This window comes from Sceloporus occidentalis, unplaced genomic scaffold, assembly GCF_023333645.1.
Source record: "Sceloporus occidentalis isolate IW3139 unplaced genomic scaffold, rSceOcc1.0.p SCAF_54, whole genome shotgun sequence".
Taxonomy (NCBI): domain Eukaryota; kingdom Metazoa; phylum Chordata; class Lepidosauria; order Squamata; family Phrynosomatidae; genus Sceloporus; species Sceloporus occidentalis.
Genome location: NW_028317034.1, coordinates 3,745,836 through 3,771,781, shown reverse-complemented (window position 1 = coordinate 3,771,781; position 25,946 = coordinate 3,745,836). Strand labels below are relative to the sequence as shown.

At 37.2% G+C, this 25,946-nt stretch overlaps 1 protein-coding gene across 1 annotated transcript in view; it reads right to left on the bottom strand.

Moving 5' to 3' along the window:
- The window catches only part of LOC149288041 (protein broad-minded-like), a 121,788-nt gene that overhangs the window by 56,993 nt on the left and 38,849 nt on the right, over positions 1 to 25,946 (bottom strand). The window contains exons 17-22 of the mRNA XM_089492173.1: positions 21,186 to 21,268; positions 12,989 to 13,127; positions 11,925 to 12,012; positions 10,498 to 10,616; positions 9,750 to 9,869; positions 4,562 to 4,650 (exon numbers count right to left, since the gene is read on the bottom strand). Coding sequence (XP_089348299.1) covers positions 4,562 to 4,650; positions 9,750 to 9,869; positions 10,498 to 10,616; positions 11,925 to 12,012; positions 12,989 to 13,127; positions 21,186 to 21,268 — 638 coding nt within the window. The remainder of the gene's footprint in view (positions 1 to 4,561; positions 4,651 to 9,749; positions 9,870 to 10,497; positions 10,617 to 11,924; positions 12,013 to 12,988; positions 13,128 to 21,185; positions 21,269 to 25,946) is intronic.

Below are 25,946 nucleotides of genomic sequence, written 5' to 3'. Positions count from 1 at the left end.
AAAGGTTTTCTATGGGGTTGAGATCTGGAGACTGGCTAGGCCACTCCAGGACCTTGAAATGCTTCTTACGAAGCCACTCCTTCGTTGCCCGGGCGGTGTGTTTGGGATCATTGTCATGCTGAAAGACCCAGTCACGTTTCATCTTCAATGCCCTTGCTGATGGAAGAAGATTTTCACTCAAAATCTCACCATACATGGCCTCATTCATTCTTTCCTTTACACGGATCAGTCGTCCTGGTCCATTTGCAGAAAATCAGCCCCAAAGCATGATGTTTCCACCCCCATGCTTCACCGTAGGTATGGTGTTCTTTGGATGCAACTCAGCATTCTTTCTCCTCCAAACACGACGAGTTGAGTTTCTACCAAAAAGTTCTACCTTGGTTTCATCTGACCATATGACATTCGCCCAGTCCTCTTCTGGATCATCCAAATGCTCTCTAGCAAACTTCAGACGGGCCCGGACATGTACTGGCTTAAGCAGGGGGACACGTCTGGCACTGCATGATTTGAGTCCCTGGCGGCGTAGTGTGTTACTGATGGTAGCCTTTGTTACTTTGGTCCCAGCTCTCTGCAGGTCATTCACTAGGTCCCCCCGTGTGGTTCTGGGATTTTTGCTCACCGCTCTCGTGATCATTTTGACACCACGGGGTGAGATCTTGCGTGGAGCCCCAGATCGAGGGAGATTATCAGTGGTTCTGTATGTCTTCCATTTTCAAATAATTGCTCTCACAGTTGATTTCTTCACACCAGGCTGCTTGCCTATTGTAGATTCAGTATTCCCAGCCTGGTGCAGGTCTACAATGTTGTTTCTGGTGTCCTTCGACAGCTCTTTGGTCTTGGCCATAGTGGGGTTTGGAGTGTGATTGTGAGTGGAGTGTGAGGTTGTGGACAGGTGTCTTTTATACTGATAACAAGTTCAAACAGGTGCCATTAATACAGGTAACGAGTGGAGGAAAGAGGAGACTCTTAAAGAAGATGTTACAGGTCTGTGAGAGCCAGATATCTTGCTTGTTTGTAAGTGACCAAATACTGCGGCTAGCAATCTGCCAAGCAGGAATACCTAATTGTAGAGAGATTTACCCATAAACAACTCAGACTGTTTGCAAGCTCATACATATACATGTTGTTAAATTCTGGCATCATTGTTGCTCCACTCCAGGAAAATATATCTCCCTCAGCCTCACATCAACACAAGTAATCCTGACTAGGCAGACATGAGATTGCCCTTGCTCATCTTCTCTTCTACATACAGAACAGTAACACACTTTCATAATGTATTTTTTTTTTACCCAGTTTGTTTTGCAGTACTATTTCTAATGAGTCTAATACTACTGATGAGCACTAGAGTAGAGTTGCTAACTTGAAAGTGAATAATTTTTCATGACATAAAAGGAGCAGACATTGGTTAAGATGGTGGCACAAGTGGTGCTATACTGCTTTTCGTTCCTATATTTAAAACAACACAAATGAATGTCAAGTTCCAAAAGGCGAAAGAACCACAATTTTGTTTGCCATTTTATTGCTTGTATAACCTGTGTGGTGACAAGTAGAAGTACTGGTGGCAGTAGTAGTAGTATGGTAGCATCAAGCCAAGCACCACCGTTATCCAAGATACTATGGGCTTTATTATGTAACTTATCTAAATCTTAATTGTAGTAGTCAATCCCATTCATTAACCCAAATTAGAGATTGTGGATTGTGGACTGTGAATTCAACAGAAAGCAACTACTAAGTGATTCAATAGCAGGATGTTAGGGTGCCTTGCATGTACAATCTAGACCATAAAAACTGTGTGCAGAAACATTAGAATTCAAAGCTGAAAAAAATTTACCTGAAGAGAGAGTCAAAAACAGCATACTGACAATTTAACCTGTTCAATGTGACCTTTTCAATGAAAGAATCTCTGACTTCAAAGTCCCTGCACAATTGTAAATTTTTTTTTAAAATGGGCCCTTCTACTGCCATTACAAAGACTTTTGGCATAATTTATTTTAAGCATCCTGATACAGGACTTTTGCAATAAAATCACCATGAGGAGGTCCAGCTGATTTCTATGCCGGCATTATATTCTGTCTCTTCCTACATTTACTTGAGGAATTTGTGACTAGGGATGCAAGAACAAAGAGAAAGCCACTGTGTCCACTGTTGAGGTCCTAATACACAGTGACGTTTGTATTAATGTTCTTACCTACCTTAGTTTAGACTCATTAAGCTTGCGAAATAGTGTCAACAGATTGAACTCTTTTGCAGGGACACTTGTATCACCTCTATTTAAAATGGGAACACTTCCCACCATTCCACAGTGACATTTTATCAATTAGGGTGACAGAATTTGGATCGTTCAGCAAAAATGCTCTATGTGATATCAGCCTTAATTTATTATTAACCAAGTTAAAGTGACCTTTGTGCCTCTCCATTAGCCAGCTGAAATTGCAATTTGTTACAGATCATGAATATTTATGCGTTATGGTGTTTACGCGTTTTAGAGGAAGTAAAACAAGTAAGTGATGATAAACCTAACTTACAGAAAGTAATCCCTCAAATCCTAATAGTAGGTATGACATTCAATTTAAATGATGTGTTTTATAAATCCATTACTAACAAATCAGGTCAAATGCTGCATTCACATTTACTGGCAGTAAGAAAGAAAGCTTTAGTCAAATGTACCAAGGACATCTCCTTTTGCTTTATTTCTTACTCCATGATACTCTACAATAACCTTTCAAAGTAATTTTTTATATGTGGCTGTCATTAAAATTATGTGCACATTTCTTATCTTCTTTTCTTTCTGTTTCCTTCCTTCTGCATTTTTTCCATCCCTTCCACTATTTCTTTTTTTTATCCCTTCCTCTCAGTTCCTTTTTGTTTTCTTTCTTTCTTTTTTTTAAACCCTTCCACTTTTTTGTTCCCCTTTCTTTTTCGCTTTCTTTCTTTCCTGTCTTCCTTCTTTTTCTCTATGTTCACCAAAATCTTCTTCCACTAAAAGAGTGCCTGTTGCAATTAAGTGTCGCCCACTTTCTACATCCTATACGAGTATGGCAGGAGGAGGCAGGGAAAGAAGAGAAGATGAAAACAGACAACATCTTAACAATATGGCAGGCAGTGATGGGAAGCAGCTGGTAAAATAGAGGGCAGATAAACAGGAACGGTACAATAAACACGAATCACTTGTAAATGGTTGGAATTTTAACACTCAGAAGGATAGGGACTAATTAATCATGAGCACTCTGATTGGTCCTTTTTATTGGTCCATTCAGTTTCACAATGAGATTTCATTATTATTAATCATTAATTACCTATACCGATTCATGTTTATTACAAGCAAGAGTTTGAGGCATGGGCCTTTGCTCTTTACTCTCCAGGTAGTTGGTTCCCAGAAGCTAGGTAGTTTAGGGAATTCTTATCCTTCCAGTTACCTGATGCTTAGTTCCTTCTTAGTCAAACCTCTGAATAACTGAAAAGTGCACACTCTACTTTACAAGCATCTCTATCATGGAACATTTTTCACATGTGTCTCTCACTAATTTGCTCATTCTGTACCATAGGAAGAATTCATTACATGTCCTCAGTCCCCTATTCACAGCCCCATGTATATACACAGATCACCCATACTATTATGACCACCAGTCTAATATTGTGTAGGACATTAACTTTTTCAGCAATTTGAGCTACAATAGCGCCTCTGGATTTGACCACACAGGCCATCCTTGGCCCCTCAGGTGCATCAATAAGCCTTTGCTACTCTGTTGCCAGTTCCATTTTGCTTACATTCACAATTGCTGAAAAAGTAAATGCTGGTTCTGATAGAAAGGTGTATCGCAGTACGTTGTGTATGGGGCTGCAGAGCCACAGACCAGTCAGGGTGCCCATGCTGATCCCTGTCCACTGCCAAAATCATGTGGAACACATGGCACCAGGACAAAACCATGGAGGCCAGACCTCGCAACTTACAGGTATCTGCTACCAACGTCTTGGTGCCAGATACCACAGCACACCTTCAAAGGTCTTGTGGAGTCCATGCCTCAACAGGTCAGGGCTGTTTTGGTGGCAAAAGAGGGTCCTACTCAACATTAGGCAGGTGGTCATACTAGTAAGGCTGATCATTGTATATGTGTGGATACACTAAATGAGTACTTGTTTCAACAAATCTACTGCACATTCTAGTATGTAAACAAAAAAATGCATTCATGGCAGGACATCTCTCATTGCATTATGGTTTTCCTAATTCATACTCTGTATAGGAAACCTGACTGATTACCAATCCCAGAGAAGTCAGGTAGGTCTTGTTAAAAATTTTTGTATGACAAGAGCTGAACAGAATACACATTATACATAATATATACAGACTTATATCTGCACAGATATTAGATATAACCAAAGCAAGTATAGGTCAACTTTCATGCTCCCCCCTTCCATATGTAATAGTATTTTCCCCACAACTAAAAATCACTGTTTAATGACATGAGATAAAAGCAACTCTTTACTAAAGTAATTAAGACATATATTAAAAATAGTTATAAAATACAATAAAAGAGCTGGATTCTCAATTATTTAGGCTTACCTTAATCCAAAAATGTGTGACTGTTCATAGTTGAATAATGAATTAATTTTAGCGACTGAATTGATAACAACAAGTCTATCAAAAATGTCCTGAAAAAAAGTAATGGAAATATATTGAGTGTATGAATCACATTAAAGGCTTTTGGTTTATATATTTAGATTAAAGGGGCTAGAAAAGATATAAAACCCTTAAGAAAGTGAAATGCTTAAACATGTAAACGAAAACAGTGTTTGTTAAAATGTAAATACATATTTCCTTAATAAAAGATCATTCAAATTACTAGCATGCAAACTATATGAAACAGCTCTCTTTTTAACAAACATTAGATATGTATAAGTAAATATTAATTATTCAACCAAGACCATTCTAACCTTAGAAACAGGCTAACTACGTGGTATGTCTTTAAAAGGTATGCAAAGTAAGGTATAAAAGATTTCTAAACAATGTTACCTTCTGGTTTCCTAAAATATTACCCTATTATGTACAATAAACTTTGCATGTTATTGGCTGCTTTGTTAAATTATAGCCAAACAGTAAAACAAAGGCAAAGCAAAAGTACTGAAAGTACTTCTGTCCTTGTGTGCTAAAAGATGTAAAGGGACAGTCCAATGTCCCTGATGCCCCCACTATAGAAGAATGCATATTAAAGTATTCTGTGAGTAATTTAATATGCATTCTTGCAAGAGAAAATAAACATTAAATCACTAACCTGACACATAAGATGCAGCCCTGCTGCAGCAGTTGCCCTGCTTCTCCGTGGTCCTACTATTCTTGTGTCATAAGACACAAGAACATGACCTGAAGCAGCCAATCGGTGATAAGAACATGATCCTATTGAAATCAATGGGAGAGCTTTCTACACATGCGTATGGAAGTGTTGAGGGACCCATTATGACCTGTCCCTGAAAGGGCATTCATTGACATTATAGATAATCACTGCAATGAATTACTGTTTCTAAGCTAGACTAAGGTAGACACGGATAACTGCTTGAATGGATTGTGTACAATCGTCTTACTAACTTCCTCTCCTCTAATTCCCTCCTTGACCCACTGCAGTCTGGCTTCAAACCCCATCACTCTACTGAAACAGCTCTAACAAAAGTCTCCAATGACTTGCTCTCTGCCAAAGCAAAAGGTCAATTCTTTACTCTAATACTATTGGATCTCTCTGCTGCTTTTGATACTGTTAATCACCACCTTCTTCTAAAAGATGAGAGTTGGTACAGTGTTAGCCGTAGAATTACAGGAGACAAGTGGAGTTTGAATGATAACATGCCTGATGAAGGGGCCTGAGAGATCTTGTAAGCTTGCAATCTGTATTTACTCAGTTAGCCAATAGAGGTATCATTCAAACTCCACTTGTCTCCTAACCTTCTTCTAGACTCACTTGCTTCTATAGAACTTCCTTGTCATCGATACAACCACCACACTACCTCTCACCTTTTCTCTGTGCCTTATGTTTGTCACCCCATTCCCTCCAGATTGTAAGCTTGCGAGCAGGGCTCTCTCCACCTAATGTGTCGGTTTGTCTTAGTCTGTCAATTCTTGTCTTGTCATACCCCCTTGAATACATGTATTGTATTAAGCGCTGCATAAACTGTTGGCGCTATATAAATAAAAGATAATAATAATAATAATAATAATAATAGTAAAACACCACCAGTGCTACTGTAGCAGCTACCAATCTATGTTAAAAATATTAATAAAAGCAGACAGCTGAATGTGTGTTATCTATACAGGCTACATATAAAAGGTTATTACTGAACTGAACCATATTCACTGAAACAAAATCACATCAGCATTATTCATATTACTAAAATGTTAGGGAATAATTTGATATGTTCCAGTGATTAGATTAAAAGCAGATAAAATTTAGAGATGCACTACCTAATTTAGATGTTCGCGTGGAATTTATTGCTCATCCATAGTAGAAACGGGAGATCAATGAATGTTCTGATTTCATGTTAAGACAATCCCTTATCTCATTCACTCACTCTATTCAGGGACTTAATAAGCAGACATGCTTGTTTTCTAATTTTGTCAATTGCAGATAAAAAAAAACTGAACTTAAAGGAACACACCACCTATTATATCCACTTGACTCCATATTATAGCTCAGCGTACAGTTTAAAATTTTAGCTTTAGTTTAGATCTCTTTACGCAAAAAACCCCCAAAAACTGATACAACACTTTCATACACGCCATCTCTTTCCCTCTATCTAGACTTAAAGAAGGGCTCTCATATAGCCATTTGGTGCATATAAGGCATTTAGTCTCAGAAAAGACTAGGTATCAATTTTGAACCATCCTTTGGGAAAAGGGGCTACTTGAAGGAAAAACTGAAGTCTGAGAATAAAATTACCGGTAATTTTTTTGATTGATTAGATCTAATCAAAGTGAAGGACAAAAGTAAACAGATTAGAAGAATGTCGTTTTTGTTTCCAATGATCTGTAGATGATGTTTGTTACAAATGGTTACTTAGACAAAAAAAGGCAGACATTTGGCCGTAACAGCACCATGTGTTGTGTGACATCATTACGTCTAGATATGGAAGCCACAGGTTAATCTTGTGGGTCTGGAGATACACTTGAACATATACAGTATATGATTGCATGCTCTTAATGTTATTATATATATATATTATTTAGCATTTTTTATCATGTAATAGTGGCATGGCATCTGTTCAGCACCTTGCCGATTCGATTGTTGCTTCTTCCATTTTCTTAATAGATCCTAATTCCGCACCTCTCCAAGCTCAGCTACAGCTTGGTGGTTTGGAGTTTAAGTTCAGGTGTTAATCAGTGACCTCTTGGGTAAGGACTACAAATACCCACAAGTATACCCACGACCAATGCGGCCCAAACAGTTGGCTTGCTGTTCTCTTTTGTACCAAGCACAGCTTGTTTATTAACTTCCTTCATCCATGTATTTCAAGGTTCATTTTCAGAGGGAAAAGGTTACCAAATCCAGGGCTGTCTTTGTACACATTTGTAACAGTGTATATCTATTTATTTGAGCTTGTCATATCTGTTATGTCTCTTTAAATGATGTCCTAATCAGTCATACACAAGGCAACATGGAACTATAGCCATTAGCTGGACTTGTCTCCCATGGGGACAGAAATGAACCGGTTCTGGGATCTGTACCTTAAATCTATTCAAGATTATATCCCGCATCATAGGAGTGTAATATTTAAACCTTTAAAATACTGCACAATCCATAAAAATATTTAGGTAGCTCCTATAACGTAGTTTATCAACATACATATTTTTATGCTAAATCCATGAGAATGGATAGTGGAGTATTTAGTTTGTCCAGTACACAAACTAAGACGCTTAATTTCATGTACTAAAAGAAACTATATAAAATATTGTCTTCCACACTCAAATTAATGATATAAAGCTTCTCCACTGCTCATTTATTTAACAGATACATAATGTAAAACCAATCATTTTCAGGTATCCATTATATCTGCATATCATGTTTTTTTTTTTTTGTTTTTTTTTTTAAACAACAACATTTTAATCATAAACTGTCTGTTCTTGCTGTGAGCTATTTCATAGAAACACAGAATTTGAATGCAGAAAAGAACTCTTTGGCCCACCCAGTCTGCAAAATATTTCCTAATGTAAGACTAAGGTTTTAAAGGACAACTGTAATGAGAAGAAACATGTTTCTTTAAATTCTGTAAAAAATGTATTTCCTATATCCTTTGCTTAAGATTTTACTGCAATGATGTTATTAGTGTTTAAGAAATTAAGACAAATTTTTCTCACAACAGTTGTCCTTTAATCAGTCATTGATCTCGCCTTAGATTCAGGATAACGTTATGCCTATCTCATGCATGTTTAAATTCCCTTACTGTATTAGCCTCTACTATTTCTGATTATCAATAGCTAATCTGTTACAGATAGCAGTTTATTCCCGCTGTTAATTCTAACATAGTCTAAACTTATCTAGGTACAGACAGACTGAAACACTTTCCCATTACATATTTAAAAAAACAATTTATTCAAAACAAACAAGGCTAGTTTTTAACCCCTTAATGACAAAGTCCGTACATGTACGGGCTCAAAATACATTGTTTTCAATGGGTTTAGGGACCGCCCATTGTCCTTAAGGGGTTAACAGAACGCTAACAGTATGCAAACATTAAAATAACCCTAGTATTCAGACCAAGAGAATACTAAAGACAGCTGAGTTACCATTATCCTACACAACACGAAATAATTTTTAATGGTTTTAGTTTTTCTTATTTTTTTTTTAGTTTTTTCTGATGAGCCTGTTTTAAAAGTGCTGTAGTGTTTTGGGTTTTTTTCTATCTAAAAACTGAAGTTAAAAGCACGTTTTTTTCCCACTGCATTTCTACATTTGAGATAAAGAAAATGCAGGGAGCAGACATGCTCCCTTTCTATCAGCATACAGATACAAGATTTAACCTCTTCAATGGCGGAGTGCAAAACCTCCATATGTGTAGTTCACCTTTTTAGTGCTGGACTGTAAAACTTTCACACGTGTATGATGGAGTGCAAAATCTATGTGGGTAGTTAACCTTGTATTTAAGGTCTTCAGTACCAGAGTGCCAGACCTTTGTGACTTTGATGGCTTTTAAGCAATGGGCCTAACTGATGGGTGGGGGCATGGCACCATGACTGGGATGCATTGGTGTTGAGTTCAGTTCTTTTTCTTTTTGAACTTGGTAACCCTAGACATACTATAATGTTTCTGCTTAGAAAAGAGGGCTGGAGAAAAAGGAATTATCCATGACTTATATTTAATAATTCTTGACAAGGGTAATGACCGCTGACTATATTCTTTTTCTGCCAAAAGTCATACTACCTTACACAATTTTTAAAGGCTGCTGTCCACTTTCACTTCTGAATTTAAAATAGTTGCAGCTTAATTCTGCAATAGAACCATCATTCCCAGTACTGCAAAATGCTCAAAACTTCCCCATATATATTTTTTTTTAAGATTGTGAAAATGTGCCTCATCCATAATTTTTACCAGGAGCACTTATGCGAGACAAAAGCAAGTACTTCTACGTTTACCTTAGAAGCCAAAATAGGTTCTTAAGATTTCTGTATTTATGTGAAAACCAGAAAAGATGAGAGAAAATTACAATTCTGCTAAGGTTTTCTAAATAGCCTACTAGATAGAGAATGTAATGTGTTGTCAGGAACTTACAGCAAAAGATGTGGGAACTTCACGCAATGAATATTCATCTTTTGATGGCAAATCTTGACCTCCTAACAGTTCACACACGGCTGGGTATGATGACAATACATTCACCAACGATAAGAAAGGCTGCACGAAAGCAAATATTTGACATATTTCAGAAAAATAATGTCTATATATATATATATATATATATATATATATATAATCATAACAAAGAAAATCTGTGCATAAATAAATGTTTAAATAGTTTAAATAGTGCTGGAGCTGACTGGAGGTAGGTGCATGAAGTGCAGGGAGATGCATTAGGCTGAATGCATCTCTTGGTGGGCATTTAGCTGTGGCATGGTGAAAGAAGCATTTGTGGAGATTCTAGATGGCCAATCTAGTAGACAAACACCCCCACTTCTTATTATACTGCCTGTGGTAGACAATAAACTAATAAAAGTGTATGGCTCAAATAGGGCGGGTGCCTTATTAAGTCTTTGAATCAGTGTGTTAGCATATGATGTTGGATAGTATGTGTATGTTTAAATGTACGGTGCTTGAGCGTGTGTACGTGTGTATTAGAATGTTGTGTGTGTCACTGTATGACAGCTTATTGGAGCAAAATTAAATAAAACCATGGATTTGTCAATGCTAGTCTACATTACTGTATACAGAACTGTATTTTATGCTTCTTCCAAGGGACTTCCTCTTTAACAGCATGGATATGTTGGTTCTCAGTCTTTTCACATTCACAGAAATCCCTGCTTACCTTTTGACAGCTTCTGTCTATGGGGTCTACTGGAGTAGGCTTTGGATGAATAACTCTGACATCATCTCTCCCACATTCCAAAAATGCCCACAAATCAGTGAGTAGGGCCTGGATGAAGCCTACAGAGAACAAGTCCTCAAGAGTTTACACAGGATTATTATTTTTTTTATTTTTATTTTATACACAAAATGTTTATGAAAGCAGGCTATTCCTTTAGATGCCCAGTTACTTTTTTATTTTTATTTTTTTAATAAAACAAAACATTGACAATGTGAAGCTTTTGTGAAAAAAGAGACACAAAGAGTAAAACTGGGTTCAAAGACAAACACATAAGACACAGAATTAGATAAAGGTTCTGTTCAAATAAAGAAAAAGTTGTTAGAAGTGTATCCAACTCCTTCACATTAGTATTCATTATGATGGGCCTACGCTGTTATGTTTATCCAGCTGGAAGGGCTGAGCTGGCTCTGTATAATGCATAACGTGAGGAGACATACAATAAATCTCACTGATTTAACAACATATTACACAGGGCCATTCAAACTCTTCCTGCAGCAAAAGCTTACTTGGATTGGACCTTATAAATTATATTAAAGTCAAGGTGTTGAATCCATCACTCTACCAACTCTCCCTTTAGTGAATAAACTAGACTTTACTGGTGGAACAAGCCAAATGGCAAGTGATTTAAGTAAATTAGAAGAATGGTTAAGATTGTGGAAGCCGGCAGTTTAATGCTAATAAATGTAAGACAATGCACTTGGGAAATAAAAATCCAAAGGCAGAATAAAGGATTTGGACACTGTTCTTGGGAATAATTATTTTTGGGAATTTAGGTAGAAGTTGAGCAGGCAATGCAATAAAGCATCATATAAGACAAGTGGTGTCCTGGATTTTTAAGGTAGAGGCACTAATAGCAGAGAGAGAGAGAGAGAGAGAGAGAGAGAGAGAGAGGTGGTTCTGCGACTTTACAGATCTTGAGACCCTATCTCCAGAAGAAAATGGACATATTGGAGAGAGTTCAGGAGAGGGCTGCTAAAATTATCCTGAATCTAAAACATGACCAAGGATTGATTAAGGTTGGATTCTTAATGATTATCGGTTGTGTAATAGTTCAAAGCAATGATATGCAGTTTAAGTGCACAAGGACTAATGTCAGCTTCACCTACTAAAAAAATGCAAAAACTTCCAAACCTTGAAACACATTGCTTTAATTCAAAACAATAATTGATCAATAAGACAAAGTCTAAAACACATATAAAATATAAAGAATATAAACTGGTAATAATTCTCTTTAAACATGTTCTTTCTGCCCAATCTTGCCAGCTCTCCTCTGGTTAGGGCTGTGGAAGAATTTGACTTCTAACACACATAATAGAATTTTCAGTCTGTGAATGGACTAACATTTCCCCTAATGCATTGCTATTTACCTGATCTTTGCAAAGCTAATGCTCCCGGAGCTGTGGCTGCTACTTGTGTAACCATCACACCATATCCAAATTTCTCACATCTGCTCACCTGCGATCAAAAGTATTATGAAAACCTCTTTAGATATAAACTGTAAAATTCCCATGACGAAAACAGATTTACAGCCACTTAAATCTGAAAGTGCTAACAAAATGTACTCAAATCCATTTGTAAATGACACAGATAAATGCTTATGCTTTGTGAGTTCTCCTTTTCTGAAACAAACAGAAATAAAATGCTTGGCTGGATGCACCTGCTAGGCCTACTACATCATGAATGAGTAGCATGTTTTGCTAGTTTGAGAATTATGTTGACTATACTGTGCTGAACCACACAAAATGCGAGCCTCATATTAAGCATCTGATTTTACATCTTGTCTCTTTAAAGGAGTAGTCATGCCCAATTTTTGTTTTACTGACACGCAGAATGTTTCACAGAAAAACATTCTGATACAAGATTTGGCGAGTGCAGGAGTTTCAGTACTGCTTTAGAAAAAAGCTAAGTATACCCAGAGCTTGGATCCAGGAACATAAAGTCAAAGTAAAGACTATCATATTGGCCAGTACTCCGGCTTCACCAAGTAGCACTAGGGCTTGGGTGGCCAGAGAGAAGCAGAACCTTTGCCCCATATTATCAAGGATATATTTTTCCTCTGCTGGGCTATAATGCTCCCTTGATATCTGCTTATTTAATGGGCCAGATGTGATGATCAAAGAACTTGTAACCCATTCACACTGTGGAGGCTGTCACAGCCTATGTGGAACTCCTTCCCTGTGATACAGGTCCTACAGAGGCTGAGCCCAGAACAGAGGATGTGGGACCTGTGTAGGGACTTCAGGTAGGAGGGAAGTGTTGCTGGTGGATACTCCCTGTTGCTCCATTATTGTATACACTAATGCTAAACCCAGCCCGTTATGCATGAGTTTTGTTTTAGATTACAAGTGCTTAATCTACCACATAACATTTATGATCTATATACATTTTTTTATTCTTTTTAGATATTGGATTGTCATACTTGACTCCTCACCTGGAGTTTTTTTGTAAACCGGCTAAACATGTATGTCACACATTCATTGATTGCACCAGTTTGTTGAAGTAGTAGTAGTCCTTTGGGGGTAGCAGCAAAATTTAACAGGTTGTCCAGTAGAGTTTCTTCCCATATCATTCTAAAGGAATATAGTCAGGTTTATTTCATAATCAACACAAAAGAGAAAAAACAATCACATTTTCAATTTAATGTGATTAAAAATCTGCATTTTTATTAATGAAACACAAAAATGCCAATATTATGGCTATTTCTCAAACTTGAATTTACATGTCCAGACCCTCTAGCTAATAGATATCTCAGAGATATCTCTTGAGACTAGGTAGCTCTTGAGACTCAGACTGGGGATTCAAATCTGAGAAAGCCTGGATAAGAATTGTGATGCAATAGTGTGATTAAGGAATGCTGGTGAAAGGGTTAATTGTTCAGGAAGGGGTTTAAAATTTGCATAAATTGTACAACAGGAACTTTAAAATAACACCAAACAAAATATCACATAGAACGTTCTAGTGGAGCAGAACACAACTGAACATGTCCTCGAACCTGGAATGTTGACAGGAGTACAGCATGATGATCCTGGTTTTTAAGTTCAGTACAAGATTTCTGAGCATGCAGACAGATAATTACATAGACTTTCATGTATTACTAAAAGATATAAAGGTCGGACCCTCCAGCAATGACGAGACTCTACAATGGATGAGTGGATGGTGCATGGCGTGCAGCCCTGCAGCACGTCTCATACTGTGAAGGAGTCCCTTAGTGCAAGAAGGGGGTGTAAGCATAATACGTTTCATTATTCTTTTAGCTTGTTATTATGCATGTATTTTGATTTGGGTAATGAACTATGACTGCAATTTCACCCATTTAGTGAAAGTGTCATCTCTGTATCCTCTAACCTGTTACCCCTGCCTGTCTACAGTTGTGGGTTTAAAACTAAAATAAATGACAAAAAATAAAATGAAAAAAACATAAAGACCTAACACAGCATTTTCTAAAATATAACTTTTTAGCTCTCAAAATCTCTTATTAATCATGTGTATTTTTTGATAAAGAAGGGTTTGAGACATGTTATGTCTATTCAGTAAAGAGGGACTTTGGATATGCGTTTAACATTTCAGTTGCTTGATATCACTATGCAATGAAGAGCGAACCCCAGTGAGCAGGAAGGGCTGAGCTGGCCCTCTATGATGTATAGATAAATCAGAGTCGTGTTTTATGAAACTATACACTGAACAGGGCCAACTCAGAACTTCTAGAAGAAGCTCACTGAGATTTGTCCTTGATAATGCATAGTGATACTACGGAGTAAAAATCTCCAACTTCTTAAAAGACATTGCCCGTCTTGAATAGATCCTATGGCCAAAAATATCCACCCTAGCAGCATTATTCAGAATAAATATCATAGAACCTGGAGAAGCAACATTTTTTCAATAACACAATGATAGAACACCAAATTAGAATTTGGAGGTTTTTTTAAAACTTATAATTATTTGATAGTTAAACGTTCACATTAGGTAGTCCGAGTAAAAAAGTCAGATCTAAGCAAATTGCCCAGGCGTACAGACCTTGCAAAGGGGCACAGTCATTCTAATACAAGAAACCGGTACCCATGCAAAAAGTCTCAAAGCTCTGCAGTACGGGGCATTACGCTGACTACTGGGCTTGTATGGTTGTGTGCTTGACTTTATACACTATCAGCAATCTGAAAACTAGTATTATATATATAAAAAAAATAGAAAAACAAAGACTGCTTGCTCATTTACCAATTATTTCAACTTCTACGTATAGTAATATTTCCTTTTTATATAATCATGATTTTAGATCTGTAATTAGGTCTTGTTAATGTATTCTGCTTCTTATGAAAATGCATTAAAATTTGTGGTTTGATTCATAGCTTTAGAGACAAGTTTTCAGCTTGAGGCTCACAAAAAAAAATGTCTGTAAAATTACAGACTGTAAAATCCATTTTCTACTTTGATGAGACACTTTGTAGGGGGCAACATTTAACCAATTCTTTGTACTAGCCAACTGGCTAGGATGTGTATTGGAGAATGTTATATCTGAATATTTTCATATATAAAATGTATATTTATTTATTTTATAAAAATAAATGCGTACCGACAATCAGCTCAATCTGTGCATACCATTGCTCTTAAAGCACACTGGGGTCAAACAGTCTGGGTGGTAATGTATGCATGTGGGGTACCCAGGCACCCATACGGCATACATCCCCAGGAACCAGCCAGTATAACTTTTTATATACGGTATACACATTTGCTAGTGACTTTACCCAATTTGGCAGCACGGTGGATCTTGTGAGCCATACTTTTTTTGTTCAGATGACAGATCCACTTTAATACAAGAATTCACCTATATTCTTCTTTTACTTTGGTAAGCTGTAAACAGATTTGTTAACTTATATCTTATTGGAGTGTCTCAGCATTATATACTTGTTTACTGACATATTGTACAGAATAAGTGTCTTATTGGTCAATTTTACTACTAAACACATCTAAGATATGTGCTTCTTTATGCCCCCCTACACCTATATTACACAACAAGCATTAATGAATTGCACACAAACACAATTTGAGGCAGCTAATGTAATGCATAATTGAATGTTTAAAAAATATGGTAAAATTTAAGTTTTAACTCAGAAAATCTATAAGCATTTAAATGCACTTTTTTTGCTACCAGTTATTTCTTCCCCCCAAAAATAAAATTCATTACATTGCTTCTGTCACATAAATATCTGCTTTTCATCCATCCAGCACCATTATTTCTCAGCAGATCGGTTCTGACCGCTTGCCAGCACTTCTAAAAGTGTTCAGGGGAACTTCGATGATGTTTAATGACGTATCAGTAAGCCTGTAGTTTGCCACTGAACCGTGTGGCACGAAACCAGAAGACATTCATTTCCAATAAAACTGAGAGCAAGAACAAGCACTATGGTTGAAAGGTTTGAGGTCACATAGAAATGGCCTTATTTTTGGGAAAAACAAGCAAATTTTGTCCATTAAAATAATAGGAAATGGATCGGAAACACAGTGTAGACGTTAATGTTCTAAATAACTACTGTAGCTGGAAATGGATTATTTTTTAATGGGATATCTCCTTAGGCTTACAGAGGCCTTTTATCAGCAACCATCACTGCTGTGTTCCAATTTTAAGGCGCTTAGGAAGTTGGGCTGTATTATACACAGGGTACAACATAACACCACTCTATAAAGTGCTTCTGCAATTAGATCTAAATTATGCTGGTATAATGTGCACGGGTGCTTTAAACACCTGAGATGTTATAGCAAAGCCAACAGCCCATCGTACATCACTGCGGAATACAACAGCACTATATCAATCGATACATTCCCATTTATTCTTTTGTAAAATAATGACGTTATATTGAGCCAGAGAATTGCAATATCAAAATACCCGTTATCCGCGACACTGATCAGACAGGAGGAATCACCGTATGTTCATGAAGTTATTAAATTAACATATAATGAGGAATGCAAGGGATCAGTCCTTTGCCTAAGTACAGGTGAGAAGGGTTTCATTCTTTTGCACCCAACCTTTTGGGACTGAATGCTTAAATGTAATTATTTTGTCTAAACTGCAGAATGCGAAAACATTTACTCTAACATGATAAAGGCTATACTTTTTGCAATTTTTGTTTTTGCTTTTAAACAGCACCAACAAGTAAACAAATAATATTATGCCTGTTGAGTAGTTGCGCTGTCAGGGTAAAATGCATTTCATATTCATGTTCAGTATATAATCTATATTGCTGAGCCTTCTTAATACTTGTTATGTTTGCCAAGTAAGACAAGAGTAATTTCCCCAACGCTGTGATTACTATTAGCATTTTCTTCGCAGGTTTAAATTAGATATTTATAACATCAACATTTCTACAGTGCCAGAAAAGTAATTTCCTGTCTTATCTAGGCACGCTGTAATTTCCATCTAAATATCTCTATGCTAACCCTGAAAGCGCAATCTTCTAGCTAATTAGTTTTTTTTTAATTCTTTTTACAGTCATTTTTGTGAGGATTTCTTTTTTTTAATACACTACTATATATATATACAATAATGTTTCAAATAATGAACCAAAAAGAGCCATTATATATATGTTGCGCTAAAATAATGTACATAACATGACATAAGAAACAGCTGTTTATGTACTGCAATCACCATATTCAAAAGTGACCACAGCAAGAATTAACTGCACCAAAGTGTATATATATATATATATATATATATATATATATATATATATATATATAATTTTTTTTTATTTTTTAAAGCTATGTTTCCTTGCAATGATGCCACATAAGGAGTCTAGACACTGGTTAGTAGAAGGATGTAAAAGAAGTGTAATGGAAAAATAGAACTACCAAATAATTAAGTGAAATCAAAACACTTTGGTTGAGTAGAACATCTTAAAAGTGGTGGGTCATACATAGAGTGACTATAGAGTAGGTCAGCGAGTACAGAATTATTGTTTTTGTAATTATTGTTGTAAGCCATCATTATACTAAATGTAATGTTTTGGATGTATGATTTTGTTTGAGTAATACTGAGGCATAAAACACTAATTAAACAGCTAAAAGAAAGGTTTGTGGAACTGAATGGTAAATAGGCAAAACAGAATACCACTCCACCCACCTAGAGGTTAAATTACCAGACTGAAGGTCTCTAGACTGAGACTAGCTGGATGGACACTTCAGTTGACCATAGAAATGGAAAATTATTTGTAACAGCAACATAACCATAAAATGAGTGGGGAATTAGGACAAAATTGTAGGGATTTGGCAAGATTGAACCCCTCAATTTTGATCCAAGTTCCGGCCACATGAACTCTGATTAGTGAGAAATTAGAGGGGAGAAGATGGTGAGCTTCTAGGTATTGACACAGCTAGTGGCTCTTGTATGGCATACATAACTACATCTGGAAGACCATCACAGATTTCACTCAACAGCCACAAGTGTCTTTGATTGTACATGTATTATAACAATGATGGTCTATGCTGCTCACAACAAAAGTAGGTGCAAATCTGGTTACTGTGGCTTCACTTTTACCACTTTTTTACCACATATATATATATATATATATACATATATACACATACATATACATACATACTGTATTTGCTCGATTATAAGACGACCCTGATTATAAGACGACCCCCCAAAATTTGAATATTAACTTAGGAAAAAAAAAGAAAAAGCCTGAATATAAGACGACCCTAAAGGAAAAAAGTTTTACCAGTAAATGTTAATTCATCTAAACTATTTTTTTTAATAAAAGCTATGATTGAGAAAATTTTTTTTTTTTTTCTTATTTCCTTGTATTTTCCAACCTGTCCCCCAGTTACGCACATCTGCCCCCAGGCTTGCCACACCAATATGGCACTGTGGCCCATGATATGCCTTTTAACCCTCTATATGCCACTGTGCACCATGGTATGCCTTTTGACCCCCTATGTACCACTCTGCCTCCAGAAATGCCTTATACCCCTATATCCCATTCTGGCATTTAGGGGGTTAAAATGCATATTATGGGGCAGAGTGGCATATAGGGAGGTATAAGGCATTCCAGGAGGCAGAGTGGCATTAAGGGAGTTAAAAGGCATTGTATAGAGCACTCTGCCTGCAGAAATGCCTTATACCCCTATATGCCACTCTGGCATTTAGGGGGTTAAAAGGCATATTATGGGGCAGAGTGGCATATAGGGAGGTATAAGGCATTTCAGGAGGCAGAGTGCTCTATTAAATGCCCCCTTAACACCACTCTGCCTCCTGAAATGCCTTTTAACCCCCTAAGTGCCAGAGTGGCATATAGGGGTATAAGGCATTCCAGAAATGCCCTATGCCCCCATTTAACACACACACACTTACCGGTGCTTCCAATTTCCTGCTGTATTGCCTTGGCAGCGGGGGTTTGTCTGCGTCCGTCGCGCATACCTTCCCCGGCTGTCAGAGATCAGAGTTTCCCGCACCGGTGTGGGGAACTCTGATCTCTGACAGTCGGGGAAGGTATGCGCGACGGACGCAGACAACCCCCGCTGCTAGCCACACCTCCTTCCGGCTGCAGCGGACGTTGTCTACGCGGATCGCGTGGACGTCAACCCGCTGCCCCGGTATACAGCAGGTAGCACCGGTAAGTGTGTGTGGGGGGGGGTGTTAAATGGGGGGGGAGACAGGAGGATCCAGGTCCCCTGCAGCGGTGCGGGGGAACTGGATCTTAGTCTCATAATCAGACCTCTATTTGAGGTCTGATTAGAAGACGAGGGGTATTTTTCAGAGCATTTGCTCTGAAAAAAACCTCGTCTTATAATCGAGCAAATACGGTACATACATATTTTCTAATTTGGGGGGGGGGAAGCTGGAATATAAGACTACCCTATAAGAAAAATGGTGTATTAGTAAATATTAATTCACATGTAAACTATTTTTTCATATTTAATAAAAACTATGATTGAGAAGTTTTTATTTCCTTTATTTGCCAACCTGACCCCCAGTTATATGCCTCACGGCTTGCTGCTCTTCCCCCCACATGTGCCTTATACCCCCCTATATGTCACTCTGCTTCGCTGATATGCCACTCTGCCCCCCAGATATGCCTTATATAGCCCTATATGCCACTCTGTCACCCAGATATGCATTATACCCCTTATATGCCACTCTGCCTCCTGTTATGCCTTATACCACCTTATTTACCACTCTGCCCCCCAGATATGCCTTATTCCCCCATATTTGCCAATCTGCCCCCCTGATATGCCTTATGCCCTCCTATATGCCCCCCAACTTACCATGCATCCCTGGACTTGTCCCCTGTGCTTCAGACTCAGTGGTGTCAGGTGGGGGCAGTGCAATGCGCCCAGACAACCTCAGTTGCTACCCGGGGCTTCTATGACTGAGCACCGGAAGGTCACATCATGCCATCACTTCGTCATAGAAGCCCCAGAGGAAGAGCCAGCAGCAGCGGAGGTTGCCTGTGTGCATCGCACAGACGTCCAGGGGTTGCCAGAGAGGAGGAATGGTAAAAAAGTGGTAAAAGTGAAGCCACAGTAACCAGATTTGCACCTACTTTTGTTGTGAGCAGCATAGACCATCATTGTTATAATACATGTACAATCAAAGACACTTGTGGCTGTTGAGTGAAATCTGTGATGGTCTTCCAGATGTAGTTATGTATGCCATACAAGAGCCACTAGCTGTGTCAATACCTAGAAGCTCACCATCTTCTCCCCTCTAATTTCTCACTAATCAGAGTTCATGTGGTCGGAACCTGGATGAAAATGGAGGGGTTCAATCTTGCCAAATCCCTACAATTTTGTCCTAATTCCCCACTCATTTTATGGTTATGTCGCTGTTACAAATAATTTTTCATTTCTATGGTCAACTGAAGTGTCCATCCAGCTAGTCTCAGTCTAGAGACCTTCAGTCTGGTAATTTAACCTCTAGGTGGGTGGAGTGGCATTCTGTTTTGCCTGGATCTTAGTCTTATAGTGAGACCTCTATTTGAGGTCTGATTCTAAGATGACCTTGAATATAAGTCGAGGGGTATTTTTCAGAACATTTGCTCTGAAAAAACCTTGTCTTATAATCGAGTAAATACTGTGTATATAATATACAGGTCAATCAAGATTTTACTCCAATATTTTTCGGCTTCATAGCTGAATCTATATTTCTTAAATTAGACTACATTACACTTAAAGACAGTTTATACAAAACCATCCATGAAATAAAGCAAACACTAAAGCAAACCCCATTATCATTAAGCACGGCTAAACAAATATCATTATGATATGAAAAATGTGTTTGTAAAAGCACACTGAACATATTAATCAGAAATGTATTAACTGAACATTTCTGTGTTTTTGTTTTAAAATATATCTTGCTACTACATGTACTATATTCTGCCCTTATTGTGAGCTATTTCCACGTTGCTGGCATAAAATATAAAATATGTATTGCATTTATACATAGATATATCTGTATTTTTTTGAAGAGAAGATGGAGTCTTTAGTTGAAGGTGAACTTCTTACTGGGCCAACAGATAAAAAAAGAAGAAGAGACCACTGAGGTCATGGAACCTTATGTGACTATATCCATTTTCTGAAGTGACTCAATTTACACATAATATAACTATGGAGTACATTACAAGAGGATGACTTACGCCCCCTGTGCTTCCTGACATCCAGACGCAAGGGAAGCGCCTCCGGCCACAGGCGTTGGGGTTCTCTCGGACACTACAATCGTCTGTACAAAAAAAAAGAGAAAACACATGTGTAACAATATTGTATGAATGTAAAATTGTTTGATCACTGGACTTATGTCTTGGCTTCATTTGTACCCCATTGAAGAAATAACATAACCAGCTATACTGACTAAGGTTTGATAGTAAGCAAGCATCCCAAGCAATGTAAAGCTCTGCAGAAAATGTTGGCTGTTTACAAAAAAAATGATTAACGCAATGCAATAGTAAGAATGCTTATGCATGCAAGATGGAAATCATGAATAAGACAGAGATATACAGAATGTGTGTTTTGTACTGATAACATTAAACATAACCTTTCACCTCTTAACTCGTACTAGCACTCTCTCCCCATCCGCGCCACAAATGAAATGCTCCCAAGTTTCACTTACTAACCATCTCCGTATTATTACGCCAAGATCTCATATTTTGTTTCAACAATTTTATACATAACCTGTGTATGTTCTCGTGTATGACATTTTGATTCACAGATAAGGACGATGGAGTCCAACTCTGTCTCAGATGTATGTGTGTCATATTGATTGTGTATGTCTTTTTCTAAGCACACGTTATATATTGTTACATATTGTCACCGTTTCTTTACTTCATACACACAACCTACACACATGGACATAAACCCCAATACACGGAAACAAAGAATCCGATCGTAGAAAAAAAAAAGAACCAATTGGCCTAGCTAGTCTCCCTATTTTTCCTAGAATACCTTATGTGATGTTTAGTCTCTTAGGATAGCCATTTGCCATCTTATGCATGTTTACATTCCCTACTATATGAACCTATATCAGTTCGTCTGAGAGAGTTTCCACTTATCTGTCACTTTCTTATTGATATAAAATTTGGCTTGTATTACAATATCAGTAAACCCTACCGCTAATAATAATAGTGGCGTCTGGGATTATACATTATACTGGCTGGAGAAACATGCCAACGTTTGCCCTTCATAATGAATAGTGAAGCAAGGCAGTTACCACACTCATGATAACTCCTGCCATTTTATTCTTCTCTCTGAAGGGTTAACCACATAAAAACAACATAAAATGCAAAGAACTTTTATTTCAGATGACAATTAAGTGTTTCTGACAAAACTTCAGAATTTACATGATTAAAGAATTGTGGGTCATGGCATTCAGCAGTGCTATAAATGATATTTCTAATGCTACGTTCAGTTGTAACACTGAATAGAGTAGGTGGGACCGTACCTTTAAACTGAAAATATGAACACATATCGAACAAAAAATATTTGTATGCACGTGTTTTAATTAACAACCATTCACACACACAAATCTAAGATAAAAAAGGTTTCATTCAAATGAGTCAACAAAAGTAGAGCTGAATTGACTCTGACTTGAGCTCAAGAAACAATTAATTGGTTGTAATTCAATAAAGTGATTTCAGGGAGCCTACTTTGCATAATTATTTTACAAAGAACTATGAGGTCCAGATAATACCACAAGCTCACTTCTCTTTGTCTGTTTAAACACACCCTTGGAGCTTAGCAAATTTTAATTAAGCAGCTCTACTGACCTATTCGTTAAAACCATTTACTTTGCTTTAATCTATTCGGTTATGGGATATCATCAAAAATAACCAATTTCTTTTATCACTGTGGGAGTCATTGAAATGCTTCGCCATCATCAAGTACCTTTAATGCATATAGAAAAAGCTCCAGGACAAACAATGCTTACCATCCATTGAAATCTCATTTGAAAAAAACACAGATATAACAAATGCAGGGATTATAGGCAGTATAAACAATATATAAAAATATATATGATATAAACAACTAAAGGAGAGCATATAAAATTATCCTGCTGACTGATTGATAGGGTAAAAAGACCACAATGCTTCAGTATGTATAATCAATAAATAGGAACAAGTCTGTTCCCTCCCTACAATAATTACATTGAAAACCAATTAAAAATGTACAAGATATACACTCTCTAGATTTTTCAAGGTCCACACTAAAATTATTTGTAAAAGCTACAAAAGTCCTTAATTTATATTAGAGCCACATGACCCCATAACTATCTCCCTGAAATGGAAGTTCAGTTGGGAGATTGCCAATATCACATGTGTCATCTTAATTAGTTTTATATCCAGGGCCATCTTTAACACAAGACAAAACGGGCATCTGTTTTGGGCAAGCATCCTAAGCAATGCAAAGCTCTGCAGAAAATAAGGATGCTTATGCATGCAAGATGGAAATCATGAATAGGACACTGAATGTGTGTTTTGTACTGATAACCTTTCAGCACAGCAGCAGACCATTGGGTCCCCTTCACAACCATGAGGGACTGGAGAACTGCAAGGCACAACAAGGGTATGTGCAGCCACCAGCAAAGAGCTCTACATGAGGTCTTTGCACCAAAACACAACATATCCCACAGCCCAGAATTAAGAGGCATACAGAGATGGAGGAATCAATGACCATACTTCCCTTCTCCAACAGGTATGACTTGGTGGGGGTGGTGTTACTGGGGAGGCTTGTCCCAGACTCCACTAAATCTAAAGATGTCCCAGGTTATATTAGGATTGCATGCCTTGTTCCATACACTGATGGACCACAAGCCTTCTACAATCCAAATACCACAAAATAATAAAGTGGCACCTTTATAACAAAAGTTATGGTGGGTAAAGGTGATGGAAAATCCTTCCACTTGAAATTAAGGGGTAGTAGAAACATTATTAAACACTCATCTACAGACACCAGAAGGCTTGTTTTTTTCCCTCAGAAATCCCATGGTGCTGCCACAACCACAAGGGATTCTGGGTAGGCACATGCAAATAAGGTCAACAATGATCACCTTTTGCCTCTATATCAACTTTATACATGGATCCCTTGGAAGTAATTGCCCGCTGTACAAGACAGCCTTTAGACAAAACTCGGGACCTTATTTGCATGCGCCTACCTAGAATCCATTGTGGTTGTGGCAGCACCATGAGATTTCTGAGGGAAAAAACAAGCCTTCTGACTTGTCTGGTGTCTGTAGATGAGTGTTTAATAATACTTTTACCCATTTTTCAAATCTATGCTGAAAGAGGGTTGACAAAGAGTTAGCAATGCATTTTGGGCTGGTATCCAGAAACCGAGTTCTTCTGCACTCACTTCCCCTTCATGTAGTTTAGCCCTTCTGATATTGTTTCTGTTTTTTTGGAACAGGAACAGTAGACTGCATTAATGATCGATAGATAATTATCACGCACCGGTTCGGATTCAATGACCCATCTCGTTAATACACGTTAAAATGAAAAGAATGAGTACTAAATTGTTACTCTCTATTAACATGCCCCAATCACTTAAGCACAAGTAAGCGTTTAGCACATATAATTCTGAAACCACTCATAACAAACGTTAAATTCAATGTAACCCCTTAAGTCCCAGCTTTTCTTTTTTTAATTATTATTAGCTTTTTATATATTTTTATACGACAGCCTGATCTCCCGTGTAGCAGCAGGGATGTGTCCCTGCCACTGCAAGAAAGGCAGGACGTCTTGGGATGCGTTTTTTTTTGTCTGTGACTGAAGGGGTTAAAATCACAGCTTTCCTGAGCAGATCAACACAAACCTCTGAACAGCCAAATGAGATCCCAGAAACAAAATGTTCCATTAAGCTAAACATGGTTCTAGATCCCTTTGATAATGGATCCCCAAAGCAACCCCAAACTTTTGAACAGTGGTATATCTACACACATACATACATATAAACATATACACACATATACGCACACAGACCACTGTTTAAATTTGAAAAGTACGTTAAATTAACATCAAATAGATCAGAAATATAGTGCAGATATTGTTAACGTTGATTTTTAATGAAATATCGTAGGCATACAGAGTCCATTTATCCAATGGCATGGTGTGTTTGCTAATCCAAGTTAAAGTTTAAAAGACTAACCTAAACTTAAAAGAATAAACTTTTGCAATTATGTTAGCACAGCTAGACACTTTTTTTTTTTTGTTTTCCATGAAATCAGCTAAGGGACCCCAAACAAACAGATGATCGGGTACTCACAAGACTTATATAACTCCACTTTTAATAAAATTGTATGCCAAACCAACGTTTCTGGACTACACACGTTCTATATATATATATTATATATATATATATATATATTATATATATATATATATATTATATATATATATATGCACTAGATAAACAATTTTATTCTGTATTGATTCCCAATCAAACTAAATTATCAAGGTGTTGAATTTATGTTCATTTTGCATTAAAAAACTTAAAATAAAAGACGCATAACATGTTAACCAGTGTATTAATGTGATAACCAAAGTATATGTTTTTGGCACCCACAGGGTTAAATAAAAATCACTGGTTCTTTGGTTCTTTGCTGAACAGATATTTTCAATTTCAGAAGGTGTTTTGTTCCATTACAAAGCCAATTTTCAACTTTTTTTCCACAAAGAAAAAAAGAACTTTAATTATGCAAGATGCATTTAAGCCAAATAATAATTCATCTTTTACTGTAAATTAAATATTTAACATCCAGGCCAATTCACTGATTTAAAGCCTCTTTTTATAACATGGACAAATTAGCCATGTCATAATTTATCGTACCAACTTATTTATAGGGCATCAATATTTACTGCCAAATACTGAGCTCAAGCTAATGAATATATTCCTTCTAAAAGGGATCTACA